Source organism: Pseudophryne corroboree (assembly GCF_028390025.1).
Source record: "Pseudophryne corroboree isolate aPseCor3 chromosome 3 unlocalized genomic scaffold, aPseCor3.hap2 SUPER_3_unloc_1, whole genome shotgun sequence".
NCBI classification, from domain to species: Eukaryota; Metazoa; Chordata; class Amphibia; order Anura; family Myobatrachidae; genus Pseudophryne; species Pseudophryne corroboree.
Window position 1 is genome coordinate 180053 of NW_026967493.1, and position 27590 is coordinate 207642.

At 47.4% G+C, this 27590-nt stretch overlaps 1 protein-coding gene across 2 annotated transcripts; it reads left to right on the forward strand.

The window, feature by feature from the left end:
- Positions 1-139: 139 nt before the first annotated feature.
- Positions 140-26886, forward strand: LOC134983078 (oocyte zinc finger protein XlCOF8.4-like). 2 transcript variants are annotated; one of them, XM_063948773.1, is made up of 3 exons: positions 140-240; positions 4177-4292; positions 23361-26886. In XM_063948773.1, exons 2-3 carry the CDS (start codon positions 4259-4261, stop codon positions 24740-24742), a joined length of 1416 nt encoding a protein of 471 aa, XP_063804843.1. In that variant the 5' UTR covers positions 140-240; positions 4177-4258; the 3' UTR covers positions 24743-26886. The 2 variants fall into 2 exon arrangements, with proteins under 2 accessions (XP_063804843.1, XP_063804844.1); XM_063948774.1 differs by having other exon boundaries at positions 4222-4292.
- Positions 26887-27590: the final 704 nt, after the last annotated feature.

Sequence of the window (27590 nt, forward strand, 5' to 3'; positions counted from 1 at the left end):
CTCCCATCTTACTGGCGGTGACGATTTAATTGTTACAGTAGCAAAATACTTGTTTTTCTATTAGTGTGTTGTCCCCACTGCGAATCCGCGGCGGCCATTTTCCCATAGTCTCCCTGACACGACAACGCTGAACGCTCTAGTCTTACCTCGGCTCTCCCCGCCCGGAACCAGTGATGCCAGGAAGAGGGCGTGGTCACAGACTCTACCAGACGCAATCTTTAAAATGTGAAATGGGCAGAGGTAATAATATATTCTATAATGTTATTGTTATTCTGTGAGAGCGATCTCTCTAGTGATAGGTGTTGTTGTTATTATATAGGGGAGAGGGGACTGTACATTGATATATGATGGGGGGGACACTGATATGTGGTATTATTATTATATAGTGGAGAGGGGACTGTACAGTGATATATAATGGGGATAACAACAAACCCCCCCCCCCCCCCCCCTGAACACACTGATATGTGGTATTATTATATAGGGGAGAGTGGGCTGTACAGTGATATATGATGGGGGATAACACAGCTCCCGGCACACACTGATATGTGGTATTATTATATAGGGGAGAAGGGACTGTACAGTGATATATAATGGGGGATAACAACAAACCCCCTCCCCCCCTGCACACACTGATATGTGGTATTATTATATAGGGGAGAGTGGGCTGTACAGTGATACATGATGAGGGATAACACAGCTCCCGGTGCACACTGATATGCGGTATTATTATATAGGGGAGAGTGGGCTGTACAGTGATATATGATGAGGGATAACACAGCTCCCGGTACACACTGATATGCGGTATTATTATATAGGGGAGAGGGGACTGTACAGTGATATATAATGGGGGATAACAACAAACCCCCTGCACACACTGATATGTGGTATTATTATATAGGGGAGAGTGGGCTGTACAGTGATATATGATGGGGGATAACACAGCTCCCGGCACACACGAATATGTGGTATTATTATATAGGGGAGAGGGGGCTGTACAGTGATATATGATGAGGGATAACACAGCTCCGGTACCCACTGATATGTGGTATTATTATATAGGGGAGAGGGGACTGTACATTGATATATGATGGGGATAACGCAGCTCCCGACACACACTGATATGTGGCAATATTATATAGGGGAGAGGGGGCTGTACAGTGATACATGATGAGGGATAACACAGCTCCCGGTACACACTGATATGCGGTATTATTATATAGGGGAGAGGGGACTGTACAGTGATATATAATGGGGGATAACACAGCTCCCGGCACACACTGATATGTGGTATTATTATATAGGGGAGAGGGGGCTGTACAGTGATACATGATGAGGGATAACACAGCTCCCGGTACACACTGATATGCGGTATTATTATATAGGGGAGAGTGGGCTGTACAGTGATATATGATGAGGGATAACACAGCTCCCGGTACACACTGATATGCGGTATTATTATATAGGGGAGAGGGGACTGTACAGTGATATATAATGGGGGATAGCAACAAACCCCCTCCCCCCCTGCACACACTGATATGTGGTATTATTATATAGGGGAGAGTGGGCTGTACAGTGATATATGATGGGGGATAACACAGCTCCCGGCACACACGAATATGTGGTATTATTATATAGGGGAGAGGGGGCTGTACAGTGATATATGATGAGGGATAACACAGCTCCGGTACCCACTGATATGTGGTATTATTATATAGGGGAGAGGGGACTGTACATTGATATATGATGGGGATAACGCAGCTCCCGACACACACTGATATGTGGTAATATTATATAGGGGAGAGGGGGCTGTACAATGATTTATGATGGGGGATAACACAGCTCCCGACACACACTGATATGTGGTATTATTATATAGGGGAGAGGGGGCTGTAAAGTGATATATGATGGGGGATAACACAGCTCCCGGCACACACTGATATGTGGTATTATTATATAGGGGAGAGGGGACTGTACAGCGATATATGATGGGGATAACACAGCTCCTGGTACACACTGATATGTGGTATTATTATATAGGGGAGAGGGGACTGTACAGTGATATATGATGAGGGATAACATAGCTCCCGGCACACACTGATATGTGGTATTATTATATAGGGGAGAGGGGACTGTATAGTGATATATGATGGGGATAACACAGCTCCCGATACACACTGATATGTGGTATTATTATATAGGGGAGAGGGGACTGTACACTGATATATGATGGGGATAACACAGCTCCCGGTACCCACTGATATGTGGTATTATTATATAGGGGAGAGGGGACTGTACATTGATATATGATGAGGGATAACACAGCTCCCGACACACACTGATATGTGGTAATATTATATAGGGGAGAGGGGACTGTACAGTGATATATGATGGGGGATAACACAGCTCCTGGCACACACTGATATGTGGTATTATTATATAGGGGAGGGGGGGCTGTAAAGTGATATATGATGGGGATAACACAACTCCCGGCACACACTGATATGTGGTATTATTATATAAGGGAGGGGGATTGTACAGTGATATATGATAATAACACAGCTCCCGGCACACACTGATATGTAGTAGTATTATATAGGGGAGAGAGGACTGTACAGTGATATATGATGGGGTATATCACAGCTCCCAGCACACAATTATATGTGGTATTATTATATAGGGGAGAGGGGACTGTGCAGTGAGTGATATGTGATAAGGGAATAACACAGCTCCCGGCACACACTAATATGTGGTGGTATTATATAGTGAAAAGGGGACCGTACAGTGATATATGATGGGGGATAACGCAGCTCCCGGCACACACTGATATGTGGTATTATTATATAGTGGAGAGGGGACTGTACAGTGATACATAATAGTGGAAACACAGCTCCCGGCACACACTGGTATGTGGTATTATTATATAGGGGAGAGGGGTCTGTACAGTGATATATGAAGAAGATTAGCGCATACCCTCCAACATTTTACACATGAAAACCGGAATAAATTAGGGAAGGGGCGTGACAACAGGTAAAAGGGGTGTGACCACACCCCTTTCCCTTACTTTCAATGTTAATTTGGAGAGTCAAAAATCGGTACAAATACCTTTTTGGCAGGTATAGACCATAAAAAAAAGGTACAGTTGGAGGGTATGATAGCGCAGCCGCCAGCACACACTGATATGTGGTATTATTATATAGGAGAGAGTAGTGAGGGAGTCTAGGAGTGTCACTGTGACATCATAACTCTTCCTTAGCAAAGGTGCTTTAATCTTGATTATGGGAAGATTATACTCTTTTTTTTTTTTTTTAAATGAAAAATATAATCTCTTTCAATACACAGGACACAGGATTAGATAGTGAAGAAGACATCTAGTGAACATTTCATACCCAGCAGCCTTCTCCATATGTCAGGAGGACTGAGCAGGACCCAGAACCCCATCACGGTGCCTCCACCTCACTCACTGATACATGAGAGGCACAATGGGGGTGATTCCGAGTTGGTCGCTCGCTAGCTGCTTTTAGCAGCATTGCACACGCTAAGCCGCCGCCCTCTGGGAGTGTATCTTAGCTTAGCAGAATTGCGAATGAAAGATTAGCAGAATTGCGGAAAAAAAATTCTTAGCAGTTTCTGAGTAGCTCGAGACTTACAAATAGCGATCAGTTCAGTCAGTTTCGTTCCTGGTTTGACGTCACATACAGGCCCAGCGTTCGGCCAGCCACTCCCCCGTTTCTCCAGACACTCCCACGTTTTTCCCTGACACGCCTGCGTTTTTCCGCACACTCCCAGAAAATGGACAGTTTCCGCCCAGAAACACCCACTTCCTGTCAATCACACTCCGATCACTTCAACTATGAAAATTCTTCATTCGGACGTGAGTAAATCTACTAAGTTCTTAATTGCTCCGTTGCGAAAATCGGCAACGAGCGAACAACTCGGAATGACCCCCCCCCCCATGACCAGAAGATCATTCACCTGCTGACTGGAGAGGTGACTGCTGGGAATGGGATATTATACAGTAACACCAGGGAATGTGTCTGGAGAGGTGAATTCTGGGAATGGGACATTATACAGTAACACCAGGGGATGTGACCGGAGAGGTGACTGCTAGGAATGGGGCATTATACAGTAACACCAGGGGATGTGACTGAATGATGACTTTATTATTGTGTGTGCCAGGTTCCTATAAGGTGTGAGGATGTCATTGTCTATTCCTCCATGCAGGAGTGGAAGTATATAGAGGAATACATACACGGACGTGATGATGGAGAATCGCTGGCCCCTCACATCACTGGGTAAGAGAGGTTAAAAGACATTACAGTGATGTTTTAATTTTACATTGTTAATTCACTTAACATGTATACATATATCAGATGCGGGTACATTAGTAAGGTTATTCGTATTTCTTTTTCTGCTGCGGGGTACACTGGGCTCCACAAGGATTCACATCGGGGTGTAGAGTAGAATCTTGATCCGAGGCACCAACAGGTTCAAAGCTTTTGACTATTCCCAAGATGCACAGCACCGCCTCCTCTATAACCCCGCCTCCATGCCAGTGAGCTCAGTTTCTAAGTTGGTGCCATGCAGTATGCAGGCACTTTACAGGAGGCTGCCTTAAGCAGCCTTTTCAGAGCTTCATTCTACAAAGACTGACAGAAGAATCTGTAAGAAGACTACAAGCGTTGCTGCAGGCAAAGTCTCAGAGACTTTCCTGCGTGCAGCTCCATCACCCGCAGCGGCGCTGTATACTCCCGCGCCAGGGTTGCCAGGTCACTGCAGCAGAGGCACCGGCCTCTTCCTAAAGTGAGTCACACACACGCCGCCGTCTCCTGGATTGCGGGGCCGCAGACAAGGGGGAGGTAAGGGGCTCCTGTGCCGCACTTTACTGCGATCCAGCGCGGCCATAGGAGGCGGGTACTGGGCAGCTGCGCCACTAGCCACCAGGGTCATATTTTGGGCACATGTCAGGGGGATTTTGTACCAAGTTCCCCCGGTTTGTTTTCTGACCGCACACCCTGTAGGTACGCCTCCCTCACCTTTGTAGATTTAAACAAGGTTTTGGCTATCCATTACTGATTGATAAAGAACACACCACTCTTTGAAAGATACTGTTATGGGCGTTCAGACATCTGTCTCTATGTAAGTCAGGTGCGTTCACAGGAGCGCTATGGTTTTACCATCAGCATAGAAAGATACTTATCACAATATAAATTAGGTACGCCAACAAACAGTGGTAAAGATACCACGTTTTTTTCCTTCTATTACGACTATACCACACATTGTGTACTTTTGTTTTACATTTCATATATGGCCGAGTTCTCTATCAAAAATGTTGGATATAGAACAACCTTGGTAACCCTCTTGGAGTGATGTCCTTGAAAGAAACCGTTATATGAGGATACCTACCGTCTTTCACATGAGTGTTAGATACACCCCTTTCTCGCGATAGTGGATACCATTTAGATGCTGGCTATCTACCACTGACTGATAAAAAATACACTACATTTTGAAAAGATACCTTTATGGACGTTTCAACACCTGTCTCTATGTAAGTCAGGTGTGTTCATAGTAGGATATTGTTTCCATATTTGGCTATAAAAGATACCTTCATACGTATTTTCTGACAACTCGCATTGCTCAGTGAAGTACGTCAGCATATAATCTTAGATCACGTATTTTTCGTCTGTTCATCACGACATTACTACACATTGTGTATTTTTTTTTTTTTTTTTGTACATGGTTGAGTTCTCCATCAAAAATTGGATACAGAATATCCTTGGCAATTCTTCTGGATACGGCACAGCTAAGTATTTGTTTAGCACTCTCCTATTCACCATCACTGCTTGAACGATAGCGCCATCTAGTCCACACCACCACAATTTCTCTAACGTCCTTAGTGGATGCTGGGGACTCCGTCAGGACCATGGGGAATAGCGGCTCCGCAGGAGACAGGGCACAAAAAGTAAGCTTTTAGGATCACATGGTGTGTACTGGCTCCTCCCCCCATGACCCTCCTCCAAGCCTCAGTTAGGTTTTTGTGCCCGTCCGAGCAGGGTGCAATCTAGGTGGCTCTCCTAAAGAGCTGCTTAGAAAAAGTTTTTTAGGTTTTTTATTTTCAGTGAGTCCTGCTGGCAACAGGCTCACTGCATCGAGGGACTTAGGGGAGAGAATTTCAACTCACCTGCGTGCAGGATGGATTGGATTGTTAGGCTACTGGACACCATTAGCTCCAGAGGGAGTCGGAACACAGGTCTCACCCTGGGGTTCGTCCCGGAGCCGCGCCGCCGACCCCCCTTACAGATGCTGAAGATTGAAGGTCCGGAAACAGGCGGCAGAAGGCTCTTCAGTCTTCATGAAGGTAGCGCACAGCACTGCAGCTGTGCGCCATTGTTGTCACACACTTCACACCAGACGGTCACGGAGGGTGCAGGGCGCTGCTGGGGGCGCCCTGGGCAGCAATATATAATACCTTTTATGGCAAAAGAATACATCACATATAGCCATTGAGGCTATATGTATGTATTTAACCCATGCCAAATGTCTAAAACTCCGGGAGAAAAGCCCGCCGGAATAGGGGGCGGGGCTTATTCTCCTCAGCACACAGCACCATTTTCCTGCTCAGCTCCGCTGTGAGGAAGGCTCCCAGGACTCTCCCCTGCACTGCACTACAGAAACAGGGTAAAACAGAGAGGGGGGGCATATTTTGGCGATATTTTTATATATTTAAGCGGCTATAAGGAACAACACTTATATAGGGTTGTTCCCATATATATTATAGCGCTTGGGTGTGTGCTGGCAAACTCTCCCTCTGTCTCCCCAAAGGGCTAGTGGGGTCCTGTCTTCGATAAGAGCATTCCCTGTGTGTCTGCTGTGTGTCGGTACGTGTGTGTCGACATGTATGAGGACGATGTTGGCGTGGAGGCAGAGCAATTGCCGATAATGGTGATGTCACCCCCCAGGGAGTCGACACCGGAATGGATGGCTTTGTTTATGGAATTACGTGATAATGTCAGCACATTACAAAAATCAGTTGACGACATGAGACGGCCGGCAAACCAGTTAGTACCTGCCCAGGCGTCTCAGACACCGTCAGGGGCTGTAAAGCGCCCTTTACCTCAGTCGGTCGACACAGACCCAGACACAGACACTGAATCTAGTGTCGACGTTGATGAAACAAACGTATTTTCAAGTAGGGCCACACGTTATATGATCACGGCAATGAAGGAGGCTTTGCATATCTCTGATACTACAAGTACCACAAAAAGGGGTATTATGTGGGGGGTGAAAAAACTACCTGTAGTTTTTCCTGAATCAGAGGAATTAAATGATGTATGTGATGAAGCGTGGGTTAACCCAGATAGAAAAATGCTAATTTCAAAAAAGTTATTAGCATTATACCCTTTCCCGCCAGAGGTTAGGGCGCGCTGGGAAACACCCCCTAGGGTGGATAAGGCGCTCACACGCTTATCGAAACAAGTGGCGTTACCGTCTCCTGATACGGCCGCCCTCAAGGATCCAGCTGATAGGAGGCTGGAAACTACCCTGAAAAGTATATACACTCATACTGGTGTTATACTGTGACCAGCCATCGCCTCAGCCTGGATGTGCAGTGCTGGGGTCGTCTGGTTGGATTCCCTGACTGAAAATATTGATACCCTGGATAGGGACAGTATTTTATTGACTATAGAGCAATTAAAGGATCCTTTCCTTTATATGCGAGATGCGCAGAGAGATATTTGCACTCTGGCATCGAGAGTAAATGCGATGTCCATATCTGCCAGAAGGAGTTTATGGACGCGACAGTGGTCAGGTGATGCAGATTCCAAACGACATATGGAAGTATTGCCGTATAAAGGGGAGGAATTATTTGGCGTCGGTCTATCGGATCTGGTGGCCACGGCAACTGCCGGAAAATCCACTTTTTTACCTCAGACCCCCTCCCAACAAAAAAAGACACCGTCTTTTCAGCCGCAGTCCTTTCGTTCCTATAAGAACAAGCGGACAAAAGGACAGTCATATCTGCCTCGGGGCAGAGGAAGGGGTAAGAGAGGGCAGCAAGCAGCCCCTGCCCAGGAACAGAAGCCCTCCCAGGGTTCTGCAAAGCCCTCAGCATGACGCTGGGGCCTTACAAGCGGACTCAGGAACGGTGGGGGGTCGACTCAAGAATTTCAGCGCACAGTGGGCTTGCTCACAGGTGGACCCCTGGATTCTACAGGTAGTATCTCAGGGTTACAGGTTGGAATTCGAGAAGTCTCCCCCTCGCCGGTTCCTAAAGTCTGCTTTGCCAACGTCTCCCTCGGACAGGGCGACGGTATTGGAAGCCATTCACAAGCTGTTTGCTCAGCAGGTGATAGTCAAGGTACCCCTCCTACAACAGGGAAAGGGGTATTACTCCACGCTATTTGTGGTACCGAAGCCGGACGGCTCGGTAAGACCTATTCTAAATCTCAAATCTTTGAACCTGTACATACAAAAATTCAAGTTCAAGATGGAGTCACTCAGAGCAGTGATAGCGAATCTGGAAGAAGGGGACTTTATGGTGTCCCTGGACATAAAGGACGCTTACCTGCATGTCCCAATTTGCCCTTCACATCAAGGGTACCTCAGGTTCGTGGTGCAAAACTGTCATTATCAGTTTCAGACGCTGCCGTTTGGATTGTCCACGGCACCTCGGGTCTTTACCAAGGTAATGGCCGAAATGATGATCCTTCTACGAAGAAGAGGCGTATTAATTATCCCTTACTTGGACGATCTCCTGATAAGGGCAAGATCCAGAGAACAGCTGGAAGACGGAGTAGCACTAACCCAACTAGTGCTGCAACAACACGGGTGGATTCTGAATTTTCCAAAATCTCAGTTGACCCCGACGACACGTCTGCTGTTCCTGGGAATGATTCTGGACACGGTTCAGAAAAAGGTGTTTCTTCCGGAGGAGAAAGCCAGGGAGTTATCCGAACTTGTCAGGAACCTCCTAAAACCAGGGACAGTGTCTGTGCATCAATGCACAAGAGTCCTGGGAAAGATGGTGGCTTCTTACAAAGCGATTCCATTCGGCAGATTCCACACACAAACTTTTCAGTGGGATCTGCTGGACAAATGGTCCGGATCGCATCTGCAGATGCATCAGCGGATAACCTTATCGCCACGGACAAGGGTGTCTCTTCTGTGGTGGTTGCAGAGTGCTCATCTGTTAGAGGGCCGCAGATTCGGCATACAGGACTGGGTCCTGGTGACCACGGATGCCAGTCTGAGAGGCTGGGGAGCGGTCACACAAGGAAGAAACTTCCAGGGAGTATGGTCAAGCCTGGAGATGTCTCTTCACATAAAAATACTGGAGCTAAGAGCGATTTACAATGCTCTAAGTCTGGCAAAACCCCTGCTTCAGGGTCAGCCGGTGTTGATCCAGTCGGACAACATCACGGCAGTCGCCCACGTAAACAGACAGGGCGGCACAAGAAGCAGGACAGCAATGGCAGAAGCTGCAAGGATTCTTCGCTGGGCGGAAGATCATGTGATAGCACTGTCAGCAGTATTCATTCCGGGAGTGGACAACTGGGAAGCAGACTTCCTCAGCAGACACGATCTACACCCGGGAGAGTGGGGACTTCATCCAGAAGTCTTCCACATGATTGTGAACCGTTGGGAAAAACCAATGGTGGATATGATGGCGTCCCGCCTCAACAAAAAACTGGACAGGTATTGCGCCAGGTCAAGAGACCCTCAGGCAATAGCTGTGGACGCTCTGGTAACACCGTGGGTGTTCCAGTCAGTGTATGTGTTCCCTCCTCTGCCTCTCATACCAAAAGTACTGAGAATTATACGGCAAAAGGGAGTAAGAACGATACTAGTGGCTCCGGATTGGCCAAGAAGAACTTGGTACCCGGAACTTCAAGAGATGCTCACGGAGGATCCGTGGCCTCTACCTCTAAGACGGGACCTGCTTCAGCAGGGACCGTGTCTATTCCAAGACTTACCGCGGCTGCGTTTGACGGCATGGCGGTTGAACGCCGAATTCTAAAGGAAAAAGGCATTCCGGAAGAGGTCATTCCTACACTGGTAAAGGCCAGGAAGGAGGTGACTGCACAACATTATCACCGCATTTGGAGGAAATATGTTGCGTGGTGTGAGGCCAGGAAGGCCCCCACGGAGGAATTTCAACTGGGTCGATTCCTACATTTCCTGCAAACAGGATTGTCTATGGGCCTCAAATTGGGGTCCATTAAGGTTCAAATTTCGGCCCTGTCGATTTTCTTCCAGAAAGAATTGGCTTCAGTTCCTGAAGTCCAGACTTTTGTAAAAGGAGTACTACATATACAACCCCCGGTTGTGCCCCCAGTGGCACCGTGGGATCTTAATGTAGTCTTGGATTTTCTAAAATCCCATTGGTTTGAGCCGCTCAAATCGGTGGAGATGAAGTATCTTACATGGAAAGTAACCATGCTACTGGCCCTGGCTTCAGCCAGGAGAGTATCAGAATTGGCGGCTTTATCATATAAGAGCCCATATCTGATTTTCCATACGGACAGGGCAGAACTGCGGACGCGTCCTCATTTTCTGCCTAAGGTGGTGTCAGCGTTTCACCTGAACCAGCCTATTGTGGTGCCTGCGGCTACTAACGAGTTGGAGGATTCCAAGTTGTTGGACGTGGTCCGGGCATTGAAAATATATATTTCAAGAACGGCTGGAGTCAGAAAGTCTGACTCACTGCTTATATTGTATGCACCCAACAAGATGGGTGCTCCTGCTTCTAAGCAGACGATTGCTCGTTGGATTTGTAGCACAATTCAACTTGCACATTCTGTGGCAGGCTTGCCACAACCTAAATCTGTCAAGGCCCATTCCACAAGGAAAGTGGGCTCATCCTGGGCGGCTGCCCGGGGAGTCTCGGCATTACAACTCTGCCGAGCTGCTACTTGGTCAGGGGCAAACACGTTTGCAAAATTCTACAAATTTGATACCCTGGCTGAGGAGGACCTTGAGTTCTCTCATTCGGTGCTGCAGAGTCATCCGCACTCTCCCGCCCGTTTGGGAGCTTTGGTATAATCCCCATGGTCCTGACGGAGTCCCCAGCATCCACTTAGGACGTTAGAGAAAATAAGAATTTACTTACCGATAATTCTATTTCTCGTAGTCCGTAGTGGATGCTGGGCGCCCATCCCAAGTGCGGATTGTCTGCAATACTTGTACATAGTTATTGTTACAAAAAAATCGGGTTGTTATTTGTTGTGAGCCGTCTGTTCAGAGGCTCCTACGTTTGTCATACTGTTAACTGGGTTCAGATCACAAGTTATACGGTGTGATTGGTGTGGCTGGTATGAGTCTTACCCGGGGTTCAATATCCTTCCTTATTGTGTACGCTCGTCCGGGCACAGTACCTAACTGAGGCTTGGAGGAGGGTCATGGGGGGAGGAGCCAGTACACACCATGTGATCCTAAAAGCTTACTTTTTGTGCCCTGTCTCCTGCGGAGCCGCTATTCCCCATGGTCCTGACGGAGTCCCCAGCATCCACTACGGACTACGAGAAATAGAATTATCGGTAAGTAAATTCTTATTTTTCTCTGCTGTATTTTTTGGACTACCTGGGATAAGTCCACCTTTGGACTGAGAAGGCAGCAATCGGTTTACTAGAAGCGCCATTAAGGATTTCACCACCCTTTTTTATAACCCTGTGGGGATGCCAGCAGGGGGAGCAGGCCGGACCTGAGGCCCCTCCCCCCAGCCCCAGGGCGCTATTTCTACAATGTTCCCGCCCTGGAGCTGCTTCCTTCTCCCCCACTACTGGTCAGCAGCCATGACAGATAGAGCCTTGCTGTTGCTGGGGCAGATCTTCCTCTGTGGGACCGCCTGACTGCCAGTGCTGTGCTTCCTACAGGACACTTGAGTATTCTACCTGTCACTGGGACTGTGTTAGTTAAGAAAGAGTGCATACATTCAGGGTTGTGTGGTACAAACACCCTGTGATATACATCCAGTGCTTACTGTGTTTGTTATATCTATTATTATCACATATAGCCATACTGAGTATTACTGTGTATTGCTAGTCCAGTGCAGTTTATGGTACATAATATCTGCATGGTACGCTTGTGACTATGGCCCTCATTCCGAGTTGTTCGCTCGCAAGGCGATTTTAGCAGAGTTGCTCACGCTAAGCCTACGCCTACTGGGAGTGTATCTTAGCATCTTAAAATTGCGAACGATGTATTCGCAATATTGCGATTACACACTTCTTAGCAGTTTCTGAGTAGCTTCAGACTTACTCGGCATCTGCGATCAGTTCAGTGCTTGTCGTTCCTGGTTTGACGTCACAAACACACCCAGCGTTCGCCCAGACACTCCCCCGTTTCTCCGGCCACTCCTGCGTTTTTTCCGGAAACGGTAGCGTTTTTTCCCACACGCCCATAAAACGGCCTGTTTCCGCCCAGTAACACCCATTTCCTGTCAATCACACTACGATCGCCGGAGCGATGAAAAAGCCGTGAGTAAAAATACTATCTTCATAGCAAATTTACTTGGCGCAGTCGCAGTGCGGACATTGCGCATGCGCACTAAGCGGAAAATCGCTGCGATGCGATGAAAATTACCGAGCGAACGACTCGGAATGAGGGCCAATATACGTGTGTGTGCATGTAGCTGCTGCGTGGTTGCCTTATTGCAGGGTATTTCACTCAGCGTGCTATTCCTATTTCTCTGACGTCCTAGTGGATGCTGGGACTCCGTAAGGACCATGGGGAATAGCGGCTCCGCAGGAGACAGGGCACAAGAATAAAAGCTTTAGGATCAGGTGGTGTGCACTGGCTCCTCCCCCTATGACCCTCCTCCAAGCCTCAGTTAGATTTTTGTGCCCGAACGAGAAGGGTGCAGGCTAGGTGGTTCTCCTGAGCTGCTTAGAGTAAAAGTTTATTTTAGGTTTTTTATTTTCAGTGAGTCCTGCTGGCAACAGGCTCACTGCATCGTGAGACTAAGGGGAGAAGAAGCGAACTCACCTGCGTGCAGAGTGGATTGGGCTTCTTAGGCTACTGGACATTAGCTCCAGAGGGACGATCACAGGTTCAGCCTGGATGGGTCCCGGAGCCGCGCCGCCGGCCCCCTTACAGAGCCAGAAGAGCGAAGAGGTCCGGTGAAATCGGCGGCAGAAGACGGTCCTGTCTTCAACTAAGGTAGCGCACAGCACCGCAGCTGTGCGCCATTGCTCTCAGCACACTTCACACTCCGGTCACTGAGGGTGCAGGGCGCTGGGGGGGGAGCGCCCTGAGACGCAATAAAACAGAAATACCTTAGGTTGGCAAAAAGAAATGCATCACATATAGCTCCTGGGCTATATGGATGTATTTAACCCCTGCCAGTTTTCCAGAAAAAAGCGGGAGATAAGGACGTCGTGAAGGGGCGGAGCCTATCTCCTCAGCACACAAGCGCCATTTTCCCTCACAGCTCCGCTGGAAGGACGGCTCCCTGACTCTCCCCTGCAGACCTGCTACAGAATCAGGGTAAAAAAGAGAAGGGGGGGCACTATTGGCAGCTAATATAAAACAGCAGCTATAAAGGGAAAAACACTTATATAAGGTTATCCCTGTATATATATAGCGCTCTGGTGTGTGCTGGCAAACTCTCCCTCTGTCTCTCCAAAGGGCTAGTGGGGTCCTGTCCTCTATCAGAGCATTCCCTGTGTGTGTGCTGTGTGTCGGTACGTGTGTGTCGACATGTATGAGGAGGAAAATGATGTGGAGGCGGAGCAATTGCCTGGGTTAGTGATGTCACCCCCTAGGGAGTCGACACCTGACTGGATGGTCGTATTTAAAGAATTACGTGACAATGTCAGCACTTTGCAAAAAACTGTTGACGACATGAGACAGCCGGCAAATCAATTAGTGCCTGTCCAGGCGTCTCAGACACCGTCAGGGGCCCTAAAACGCCCGTTACCTCAGTGGGTCGACACAGACCCAGACACAGATACTGAGTCTAGTGTCGACGGTGAGGAGACAAACGTAATGTCCAGTAGGGCCACACGTTACATGATCACGGCAATGAAGGAGGCATTGAACATTTCTGACACTACAAGTACCACAAAGAAGGGTATTATGTGGGGTGTGAAAAAACTACCAATAGTTTTTCCTGAGTCAGATGAATTAAATGAGGTGTGTGATAAAGCGTGGGTTTCCCCCGACAAAAAACTGCTAATTTCTAATAAATTATTGGCACTATATCCTTTCCCGCCAGAGGTTAGGGCGCGTTGGGAAACACCCCCTAGGGTAGATAAAGCGCTCACACGTTTATCTAAACAAGTAGCGTTACCGTCTCCTGATACGGCCACCCTCAAAGAACCAGCTGATAGAAGGCTGGAAAATATCCTAAAAAGTATATACACACATACTGGTGTTATACTGCGACCAGCAATCGCTTCAGCCTGGATGTGCAGTGCTGGAGTCGCGTGGTCGGATTCCCTGACTGAAAATATTGATACCCTGGACAGGGACAATATATTATTAACTATAGAGCATTTGAAGGATGCATTACTATATATGCGTGATGCACAGAGGGATATTTGCACCCTGGCATCAAGAGTAAGTGCTATGTCCATTTCTGCCAGAAGAGCGTTATGGACGCGACAGTGGTCAGGGGATGCGGATTCCAAACGACATATGGAAGTATTGCCGTATAAAGGGGAGGAGTTATTTGGGGCCGGTCTATCGGACCTGGTGGCCACGGCAACGGCTGGAAAGTCCACCTTTTTACCCCAGGTCACCTCTCAGCAGAAAAAGACACCGTCTTTTCAAACTCAGTCCTTTCGTTCCCATAAGTACAAGCGAGCAAAAGGCCACTCATTTCTGCCCCGGGGCAGAGGAAGAGGAAAAAGACTGCACCATGCAGCCTCTTCCCAGGAGCAGAAGCCCTCCCCTGCTTCTGCCAAGTCTTCAGCATGACGCTGGGGCTTTACAAGCAGACTCAGACACGGTGGGGGCCCGTCTCAAGAATTTCAACGCGCAGTGGGCTCACTCGCAAGTGGACCCCTGGATTCTGCAGGTAGTATCGCAGTGGTACAAACTGGAATTCGAGGCGTTTCCCCCTCGCCGGTTCCTGAAGTCTGCTCTACCAAAGTCTCCCTCCGACAGGGAGGCAGTTTTGGAAGCCATTCACAAGCTGTATTCCCAGCAGGTGATAATCAAGGTACCCCTCCTACAACAGGGAAAGGGGTATTATTCCACGCTGTTTGTGGTACCGAAGCCGGATGGCTCGGTGAGACCAATTTTAAATCTGAAATCCTTGAACACTTACATAAAAAGGTTCAAATTCAAGATGGAGTCACTCAGAGCAGTGATAGCGAACCTGGAAGAAAGGGACTATATGGTGTCTCTGGACATCAAAGATGCTTATCTCCACGTCCCAATCTACCCTTCTCACCAAGGGTACCTCAGGTTTGTAGTACAAAACTGTCATTATCAGTTTCAGACGCTGCCGTTTGGGTTGTCCACGGCACCTCGGGTCTTTACCAAGGTAATGGCCGAAATGATGATTCTTCTTCGAAGAAAAGGCATCTTAATTATCCCTTACTTGGACGATCTCCTGATAAGGGCAAGGTCCAGGGAACAGTTAGAAGTCGGAGTAGCACTATCTCAGGTAGTGTTACGTCAGCACGGGTGGATCCTAAATATTCCAAAATCGCAGCTGATTCCAACGACACGTCTACTGTTCCTAGGAATGATTCTGGACACAGTCCAGAAAAAGGTGTTTCTCCCGGAGGAAGGCCAGGGGTTTATCCGAGCTAGTCAGGAACCTCCTAAAACCAGGCCAGGTGTCAGTGCATCAGTGCACGAGGGTCCTGGGAAAAATGGTGGCTTCTTACGAAGCGATTCCATTCGGAAGATTCCATGCAAGAACGTTTCAGTGGGATCTACTGGACAAATGGTCCGGATCGCATCTTCAGATGCATCAGCGGATAACCCTGTCGCCAAGGACAAGGGTGTCTCTTCTGTGGTGGCTGCAGAGTGCTCATCTACTAGAGGGCCGCAGATTTGGCATTCAGGATTGGATCCTGGTGACCACGGATGCCAGCCTGAGAGGCTGGGGAGCAGTCACAAAGGGAAGAAATTTCCAGGGCTTGTGGTCAAGCATGGAAACATCTCTTCATATAAACATTCTGGAACTAAGGGCCATTTACAATGCCCTAAGTCAAGCAAAACCCCTGCTTCAGGGTCAGGCGGTATTGATCCAATCGGACAACATCACGTCAGTCGCCCACTTAAACAGACAGGGCGGCACGAGAAGCAGGAGGGCAATGGCAGAAGCTGCAAGGATTCTTCGCTGGGCGGAAAATCATGTGATAGCACTGTCAGCAGTGTTCATTCCGGGAGTGGACAACTGGGAAGCGGACTTCCTCAGCAGACACGATCTCCACCCGGGGGAGTGGGGACTTCATCCAGAAGTCTTCCAAGAGATGGTAAACCGTTGGGAAAAACCAAAGGTGGACATGATGGCGTCCCGTCTCAACAAAAAAACTAGACAGATATTGCGCCAGGTCAAGGGACCCTCAGGCAATAGCGGTGGACGCTCTGGTAACACCGTGGGTGTACCAGTCAGTGTATGTGTTCCCTCCTCTGCCTCTCATACCAAAAGTACTGAGAATCATAAAAAGGAGAGGAGTAAGAACTATACTCGTGGTCCCGGATTGGCCAAGAAGGACTTGGTACCCGGAACTTCAAGAGATGCTCACGGAAGAACCGTGGCCTCTACCTCTAAGAAAGGACCTGCTCCAGCAGGGGCCTTGTCTGTTCCAAGACTTACCGCGGCTGCGTTTGACGGCATGGCGGTTGAACGCCGGATCCTGAAGGAAAAAGGCATTCCAGAAGAAGTCATCCCTACCCTGATCAAAGCCAGGAAGGATGTAACCGCAAAACATTATCACCGCATTTGGCGAAAATATGTTGCGTGGTGTGAGGCCAAGAAGGCCCCTACAGAGGAATTTCAACTGGGTCGCTTCCTGCATTTCCTGCAAACAGGACTGTCTATGGGCCTAAAATTAGGGTCCATTAAGGTTCAAATTTCGGCCCTATCGATTTTCTTCCAAAAAGAACTGGCTTCAGTGCCTGAAGTTCAGACGTTTGTAAAAGGAGTACTGCATATACAGCCTCCTTTTGTGCCTCCGGTGGCACCTTGGGATCTCAATGTGGTTTTGGGGTTCCTAAAATCACATTGGTTTGAACCACTCACCACTGTGGAATTAAAATATCTCACATGGAAGGTGGTAATGCTGTTAGCCCTGGCTTCAGCCAGGCGTGTCTCAGAATTGGCGGCTTTATCTTATAAAAGCCCTTACCTGATTTTTCACACGGACAGGGCAGAATTGAGGACTCGTCCTCAATTTCTCCCTAAGGTGGTTTCAGCGTTTCACGTGAACCAGCCTATTGTGGTGCCTGTGGCTACTAGGGACTTGGAGGACTCCAAGTTGCTGGACGTTGTCAGGGCCCTGAAAATATATATTTCCAGGACGGCTGGAGTCAGGAAATCTGACTCGCTGTTTATCCTGTATGCACCCAACAAGATGGGTGCTTCTGCTTCTAAGCAGACTATTGCTCGTTGGATTTGTAATACAATTCAGCTTGCACATTCTGTGGCAGGCCTGCCACAGCCAAAATCTGTAAAAGCCCATTCCACAAGGAAGGTGGGCTCATCTTGGGCGGCTGCCCGAGGGGTCTCGGCTTTACAACTTTGCCGAGCAGCTACTTGGTCAGGGGCAAACACGTTTGCAAAATTCTACAAATTTGATACCCTGGCTGAGGAGGACCTGGAGTTCTCTCATTCGGTGCTGCAGAGTCATCCGCACTCCCCCGCCCGTTTGGGAGCTTTGGTATAATCCCCATGGTCCTTACGGAGTCCCAGCATCCACTAGGACGTCAGAGAAAATAAGATTTTACTCACCGATAAATCTATTTCTCGTAGTCCGTAGTGGATGCTGGGCGCCCATCCCAAGTGCGGATTGTCTGCAATACTCGTATATAGTTATTGTTACAAAAATTTGGGTTATTATTGTTGTGAGCCATCTTTTCAGAGGCTCCTTCGTTTATCATACTGTTAACTGGGTTCAGATCACAAGTTGTACGGTGTGATTGGTGTGGCTGGTATGAGTCTTACCCGGGATTCAATATCCTTCCTTATTATGTACGCTCGTCCGGGCACAGTATCCTAACTGAGGCTTGGAGGAGGGTCATAGGGGGAGGAGCCAGTGCACACCACCTGATCCTAAAGCTTTTATTCTTGTGCCTTGTCTCCTGCGGAGCCGCTATTCCCCATGGTCCTTACGGAGTCCCAGCATCCACTACGGACTACGAGAAATAGATTTATCGGTGAGTAAAATCTTATTATTACTATACCTGAGGGGGCCAAGTGTTTCAGGTTTTTCTGTAATTAATATAGGATTGTATCACAAGATATACTGACGGGGTATTTTTACTTGTGATTTATAGTCACCATATATTCCATGTCTATTGAACTCCTGGTATGTGCCATCTTAGGCTTCTGTTCTGAGAGTTCTTGCTAGGTATAGTGCTGCTACACTTTGTACCGGGTTGCCCATTACTGTGCACATAGTTATATCTGCTACACGTGGCAACGACGTTGGGGCCTCCCACACTGCGTGGTAGTGAGGCCGCAGACGTAATGGAGGATAATTTAGCAGCTGAGAGTTCAGGTTCAGGGGGTTCCTTACCCCCCAGTGGGTCGGTAGCGCTTGGGGCATCACAGGACCCACCTTGGGCTACATTCCCCACATTGTTAAACACGCTTGGGACTAATTTGACGCCCCCTGTGGGGCCACCTGTGCCGCTGTCACAGATTATGGTCCCCGCTGTGAACTTGCCATGGGTGGATCAGCTTTCCACTCAGTTACAGCATTTCAACAGATCCATGTCTAAATCTAAGGGTCACTCTCGCCTGCATAAGACTAAGTCGTCTTCTAAAAGGGCCATTCCCTCCTCCCAATCCGCGGCCTTAACTGACACGTCCTCTGAGGAGGATGTCGCATATACTGACCCCTCTGACACTGACGCTGATATTTCAGATGGGGAAGAGAAGTAATCCGTGGATGTCTCGGAATTGATTGAGGCGATACAGCTCATTCTTCAAGTGTCTACATGATTCTGAGCCCGAAACTGTCTCCAAGATACCGGATAGGTTTAAGCGTAAGAAGGTGGTTTTTCCCTACTCTAAACACCTGGTTGACATAAGTCAGGAATCCTGGGAAAATCCGGGGACAAAATTTACACCGAATAAGAGACTGTTGGCTCGCTATCCTCTCTCTGCGGAGGTGTGTAAAAATTGGGAAACCCCACCGCCTGTAGATTCATGTGGCACGCATGGTTGTTTCCTCTGCTTTGCCAGTAACTACCGTCGCATCTCAGAAGGAACCGACGGATCGTCGTGTGGAGGGCTGTTTAAAAGCGATTTATACCCTTACGGGGGCTGTACAAAGGCAAACTATTGCAGCGACTTGGGCTGTTGAAGCTGTTGAGGCCTGGGCTCAGGAACTCGAGGCGGAACTGCCTACCGACGCGTCTGAGCATGCTCGACAATGTCTCTTGTATATTGCCACGGCTTCTCTGTACCTTAAGGAGGCAGCCTCCGATGCTGGGGTGCTCGCAGCCAAGGCTGCTGCTGCGTCCGTCTTGGCCAGACGTATCCTTTGGTTGAGATCCTGGTCGGTGGATTTGGATTCCAAGAAAACCCTGGAGGTGCTTCCTTTCAAGGGAGACATTCTCTTTGGAGAAGACCTCAATAAGATTGTGGCCGATCTGGTTACTGCTAAAACAGCTTGCCTGCCTAGTATGGCTCCTTTTGCACAGAAGGCTAAAAGTACTTTCCCTCTGCCCTTTCGTACCCCAGGTAAAGCAAAAGGTCAGGCGTACCCAAAGCAAGATCGTGCTTCCAGACCTGCCAAGCCCAGATCGAAGCGTGCCTGGGCCGCCCGTCAGCCGGCTTCCAAAACTGACAAGCCTGCCGCATGACGGGACAGGCCTCCCTCTGGGGGATCCCAAGGTGGGGGGCTGACTTCTAGGTTTTGCCCAGGAATGGTTAAAGACCACTTCAGATAGCTGGGTGAGGGAAGTTGTCACTCAAGGTTACGCCATCCCTTTCAAGTATCGACCCCCTCATCGATTTTGCCAGATGTGCCTCTGGATCCGGCAAAAGCAAACACATTGCACTCGGTGGTATATTCCCTCCTGTCCACAGGAGTGGTGGTACAGGTGCTTCTGACCCAGAGGCGCAAGTGGTTCTATTCACCGCTGTTTCTAGTCACGAAACCGAACGGGTCCTCGCGGCCCATTTTCAATCTGAAGTCCTTGAACAAGCATGTGCGGGTCTCCAAGTTTCGTATGTAAACGCTGCGCTCTATTGTTCTAGCCATGGAGCCTGGGGACTAGATGGTCTCCCTGGACATACAGGATGCCTACCTACATATTCCTATTGTGGTATCTCATCAGCAGTACCTGCGGTTTGCGGTGGGCAAACTTCATTACCAATTTCGGGCGTTACCCTTTGTTTGACAACGGCTCCGCGAGTTTTCACCAAAGTAATGGCGGTCATGATGGCTACCCTCTGCCGTCAAGGGGTCAGGATACTACCATACCTAGATGATTTGTTGATCCTGGCGAGTTCCCCAGAAATTCTCCTGTGTCATCTCGATCTGACGGTCCAGTGCATGACAGACCATAGTTGGCTGATCAACTGGAAGAAATCCTACCTGGTTCCGGCTCGGAGCATGGTACACCTGGGAGCGTTGTTGGACACTCACAACCAGCGGTTGTTCTTGTCTCAGGAGTAAGTCCTGAAACTTCAGGACAAGATCCGATGCTTCCTATCCCGTCCGCAAGTGTCGATTCATTCGGCGATGCAAGTGTTAGGTCTCATGGTGTCGGCTTTCGACATGGTGGAGTATGCTCAATTCCATTCTCGCCCTCTTCAGAAGTTGATTCTGTCCAAGTGAGACGGCCTGCCTCATCGGTTCAGATATCACATGATCTCCTTGTCTCCGGAGGTCCGCCTATCGTTGAGCTTGTGGCTTCAGGACCAATGATTGAGCAGGGGTCGTCCCTTCTGGATATCCAACAGGGTTCTGATGGATACCCTCAGACTGACGGATGCCAGTCTGAGAGGTTGGGGCGCGGTATTTGAACAACACTCTCTCCAGGGTCGGTGGACCGAGGAGGAGTCCCTACTCCCGATAAACATTCTGGAACTGCGGGCAGTGTTCAATGCGTTGACAATGGCCCAGCATCTCATACAGAACAGACCTGTTCAAATACAATCGGACAATGCCACCACGGTGGCGTACATCAATCATCAAGGCGGCAGTCGAAGCCGCATGACAATGAGGGAAGTATTAAGGATTCTTCAGTGGGCAGAACGCCATCTGCGGCTGTATCAGCAGTGTTCATTCCGGGAGTTCTGAACTGGGAGGCGGACTATCTCAGTCGTCAGGACGTGCACGCCGGAGAATGGAGCCTACATCCAGACGTGTTTCAACGTCTCGTGGACACAATCACAAGGTTCCGGTCTTCAGAGCAAGGACAAGGGATCCTCAAGCAGCATTCGTGGATGCTCTGCCAATCCCGTGGTACTTTCGGCTGCCGTATGTGTTCCCTCCAGTGTCACTCCTGCCCCGAGTATTACAGAAGTTCAAGCAAGAAGGAGGAAACCTACTTCTAGTCGCTCCAGTGTGGCCCGGACCGCACTGGTTCTCCGATCTACAGGGCCTCTCGTTGGATCGTCTCCATCTACTTCCACAACGACCAGACCTCCTTGTTCATGGCCCTTTTGTTTACCAGGATTTGGCCCATCTGGCTTTGACAGCATGGCTCTTGAAGCTTCCATCCTGAGGGCCAAGGGTTTTTCTGAGGCGGTTTTTCTGAGGCGGTCGTTCAAATTATGTTGAAGGCCCGTAAGCCAGCTTCTGCTCGGATATACCATAGGGTCTGGAATGCTTACTTTACTTGGTGTGCGTCTCACAATCATGACGTTTTCAAGTTTAGTACGGCCAAACTATTGGCCTTTCTACAACAAGCAACAGACAGAGAGGTGGAGGGTGCAAATCTCCACCCCTAAATTTCACTTCAGCACACTAAAAATTACCTGTAACCATACCTGAACCTATCTGGTAATAGAAATTAAGAGAATTAGTCACACATGTTGGCAAACGCATGTTTAAGCTGCTGAGCCACTTTACGGCTTCTCTGATATCAGCAGTCCTAACACTACATAATAGATGTGGGCACTGCTATTATGTAGTGTTAGGAATGCTGATATCAGAGAAGACATAAAGTGACTCAGCAGCTTAAACATGCGTTTGCAAACGTGTGACTAATTCTCTGAATTTCTATTACCACATCCCTGGGCGTTTTAGGTAAAATGGGATTTTTGTACTGAACTTAAATTCTTTTCTCATAATCCGTCCAGGGACACGATGCCCTCCCTTTACTCTTACCATTTGTTTCCTCTGTGGAGAACGTTTTCTTTTTCTTTCTCCACCCTTGTTATGTGTTGCTGGTCTGTCCTTTGGGCTGTCGTCGGACAAAGTTGAGGCTCCCTAGCAGGGTTGAGTATGAAATCCAGGCAGTCAGGATCCCGACACGTCCTGGTAAGTATTTTCTCTCTAACCCTAATCAACCCCTCTCACCCTAACCTCCCCTTACCACAGCCTAACCCTAACCTCGACCACCCCTTTAGCCAAACCCTGTCCCTAGTACCTAACCCCAACCACTGTATTTACCTCTGGTATGTGTCAGGATTCTGACCATCAGGATCGCGCTGTCTGCTGGTATTTTGACAATAAACCCCCTGCCGGGTACTAGGGTACAGAGTGGGAGGAGCCTCGGTTTTTGCCAATCTTAATGTGATCAAGCTCCCTGTGTCACTCACTGTCTCCCATGGCACCACTCCAGTGTACGACAAGAAGAGGAATTCATGTAAATACAAAACTCCCGTTTTGTGTGTGTGTATATATAAATAATCTGGCTTTTCACATAGTGCAGGGCACCTTTGTATTAGTAATACTGGCAATCAGCAGCTAACAATACCAGTTGGGGTACACATTCAGCATTTAGTGACCTTCCAAACTCCCCATATATTAGTATACTTGGATATACACTATAAGATTATCTTTCCAATCTTTCCGGTTGGAGTAGAAATCTGGTAAAATATGGAAGCAAATGACAATCAACCATTTGCTCCTAAATCCTGTAAATTGACAAAAACTGAAATCCCTAATTCTGATATATAGGGAAAGTCTGCAGGATCGTCCTTGTTATATGGCATGATTAATAGTGAGGATAAAATTACATTTTATACACTTAAGCTTCATACTTTTTTTCCCCAACAGAACTACATAAAGATCCATCTTCTCATATTAAGGAAGAAATGATCCTACGTGAAGAAGGAACTCACCGAATCACTGACTCTTATGCACCTACTGGTCATACCCAGTATACATCTACTTATATGAAGGAGGAATCAGCCTCATGTGACGGAGGAGACCTCAAACACACTGACATGTATACACCCACAGGTCATACACAGTATACAGCTACTCATATTAAGGAAGAACCATACTCATGTGACAGAGAAGACCTCACACACACTGATAATTATACTCCCACAGATCATACACAGTATATATCGACTCATATTAAGGAGGAACCAGCCTCATGTGATGGAGGAGACCTCACAGACACTGACATGTATACACCCACAGGTCATACACAGTATACAGCTACTCATATTAAGGAGGAACCATACTCATGTGATGGAGGAGACCTCATAGACACTGACAATTATACTCCCACAGATCATACCCAGTGTACAGCTACTTATATTAAGGAGGAACCATACTTATGCGATAGAGGAGACCTCACACACACTGACATATATATACCCACAGGTCATACACAGTATATATTTACTCATATGAAGGAGGAACCTGTCTCATGCGATGGTGGAGACCTCACAGACACTGACATGTATACACCCACAGATCAAGCACAGTATACAGCTACTCATATGAAGGAGGACCCAGTGTCATGTGAAGGAGGAGACCTCACACACACTAACAATTATAGCCCCACATATCATACACAGTATACATCTCATACTAAGGAGGAACCAGTATCATATGATGGAGGAAACCTGAAACACACTGACAATTATACCCCCACATATCCTACACAGTATACATCTAGTTATATTGAGGAGGAATCAGGACCTTCTACCAATGGCGAGACATGTGTTAATATACAGATCAGCTCTGTTAAACACCAAAGAAAAGAACAAAACGATCATATTGAAGATAAATCTTGTTCCTGCATTGAGTGTGAAAACTATTTTGGGTGTAATTCGGAGCATCCACAATGTCCCGCAGGAGAGAAGCCATTTTCCTGCTCTGAGTGCGGAAAACATTATGTTAGTAAAAAGAATCTTGTTCGACATCAAAAGACCCACTTGGGAGACAAACCGTATACATGCCCCACATGTGGCAAAAGTTTTACTGTGAAATCCAGCATTAACAGGCATCAGATGATTCACGAACGAGAGCGGCCATTTTTATGCTCGGAGTGTGGGAAACGCTTTAAGCTTAATGCCGAGCTTGCCGCGCACCAGAAAAGTCACACGAGGGAGAGGAAGTATTCCTGCTCTGACTGTGGGAAATGTTTTAAAAGTCGTTCAGAACTTGTCAGCCACGTTGTTAACGGTTTGGACTTTACTTAAATCGTTTATACACCTGCAAAATTTCTTCAACCCCACTGTTTTGTACAGTAGAACATTTCTGAGGGTATGTCAGATAAGGTAACAAGACCTCTCACAAGGGTAATGTTCTCTATTTCATTCTCATTTCCCACCAGACCAGAGCAGGTAGACCACTTCCCCTCACGGCCATTAGACTGTGCCTCATATCAGTCATACTGTCCCAACGTCAGTTGTAAGATGGCGGGGTTGGCGGAAGCATGGTCAAACACTGAGGTGCGTAGTGTGATCAGATTTCTACATGTAAAGGACACATCAATAGCCAACTTGTCGAGGTGTACGGTGATGTCAAAGTCAAATTGCATATTTCGATATTTAGAATACGCTGTGGCATTTATTAATGGATGCATCTACGATGCATGCGTCGATCTGGTAGGGCGCGAGTGACCATAACGGCAAGTTACTGTGCACTTTACGGTAGAAGATGCATTTGTTAATAAATATCATACTGTGACAAAATAGCAAATATTTCTAACACACACTCAAATGTGGTACTTCCAGGAATACATATCAAATAGTGTCTTAAACATAACAGATTGCTTAAACAGCCATTGTGAACATACAATGTAGTGTTCTTTACTCATAGGCTTTTCTTTGTTGGGAAGGTAAATACCTTATGTGTGTCTAACTGTAAGGACGGACAATTGAGAGTTGTGTGTTGAGTCAATAGATCCTGGACTGTCATTGTTAAACTATAGGTCAGAACAAATAAGAACACAATATAACATACAAAACCCTAAGGATAGGCAAATGCCTGATCGTGTACTCAAACAACACAAGCCAGAACCTGGTTTGCTTAAACCTTTAAATGATTTAAGCAAGACCACCACAAGTTGACATTCAATATCGTACAGACCAGACATTGATGTATGATATATCAAATGTATAATATTTATATTCTACACATAGTTTTAAACACATCTAACACATGGTTTATATATATTTCATAACGTAATTGTAATAGCAGGACACATATATATATGTCTCATGAAGATGGGATTGCATAAAGACATTGTGTGTGGGGTCAAATTGTTCAGGGTTACATAAACAGTAATCCGGTGGTTGTGAGGATATTGTTGCATACTGCGGCAACAAGTTATTAGCAAAACCAGATTACTGTATGATAATGTGGTGGGTTTGACTGGTCCTGGAGCGGGACATCAGAGGTAAACAATGGTAATCACATTTCAGGATTTAGGCATCGCTCACCGGTTGTACTGGAGATGTCCCACCCCCGGACCAATGGGAGAAGAGCTTACATTCCCTATTGTACTACCTTTTGAACTATTGTATAAAAGAGCACACTCCTAGCCCAGGTTGAAAAACTCACCTATCTCAGAACTATCACACATACACTTTCATACACACACACATACACTCTCATTCACACAACCACACACACACTCTCTGCTCTGATGACTGGCTGCCTGCACCAGGGAAACTTGCGTATGTATTATTGGCTGTAACTTACTCTGACAGTCTGTATAATACTTGCTGTTTACCTATATTTCTGTACTTGTATTATTTTACCTTTTTCTGCTAGTATTAAATCTGTATGTGCGTTGGACCACATTACAAATGTATATGGGTCCATAGTTGGATTCTTTAAGGTATTTGTGTGTGCATAACCGCACGTAAGGAATGCTTCGCATTTCTATGCTAACTGCGTCCGCAACAATATACTTTGCTTTGTTATTAATATTCAGAACTTAACAGTGATAAAGTCATGTCACGGAAACAGGTTTGGGTTTGGTGCACTGCCTTGGACAACAGTAGGACAGACGTTCAAGATGAGCAGCGATCCGGCCTCCATTGGGAGGTACTGGACCATCCTCCCTACAGCCTGAATCTGGACACCCGAGTGATTTCCATCTCTTTGGACCATTGAAGAAGTACTTGGGTGGAAAGCGATTTGAAGTTGAGCAAGCCGTCACGTCCTAGCTTCAGGCTCTTGACACTGATTTCTTCCATGTTGGGATAGATGCCTTGGTGTAGCATTGAACAATTGCTTAGACAAGTATGGGGATTATGTTGACAAATAATCTGTACCAATTCCATACTCTTGATTATACGTATATGTACGAGTTGAATACATTTACACGATGAGAGGTCTCGTTGCCTTATTAATTGAACCATCCTCATATATGAACTTGTTTTTAATGCATCATCCTGTTCATGTTTACGTGTACCAGGAGACTCGAATTGGGGGAGTTATGTAGGAGCACCACAGAGACAGAGGTGGTTACAGTAATGGGCAACCACTGCTAGGCCCAGTGCCTGGACCGGGGTCAGAAAGGTTCCTGTTATGGAGCCCCTGGTATGATATTACAGATTCCTTTTATTCATTTACAAAAGGCAAATTGTTAAAATGAATAGGGGAAGTTGATTCTTCCCACCAGTGCCATTGGCTGGCTGCCACTAATGCCGAGGGGACAAGTTTCCCCTTGTGAAAGCGCTAACCAGGACCAGGATATGCCAGGCAAGGCTGGTCAAACCTCAACAGGGAGACCGCCCACAGTATGTGATAACTGTCTCCAGCAGTGGGATGGAATCCCCTAGGATAGGCAGACTACAACAAAATGGAAGCGTCCCCATCCCGGTACTGAATAGGCCCGCTGGATCTCGTCATTCCCCAAACTTTCTCATTAGGTAATTCAAACACCAAATATTTTGAAGATTTTGTGCAATTTTTTACACCCAAATCCAAAACAGATCTTAAGGGCCCTACACACTTGGGGATATCTTTGAAAGATATGAACGATATCCCCGCAATCGTTCATCGTTGATCGATCATCGTTTAAACATGCAAGCC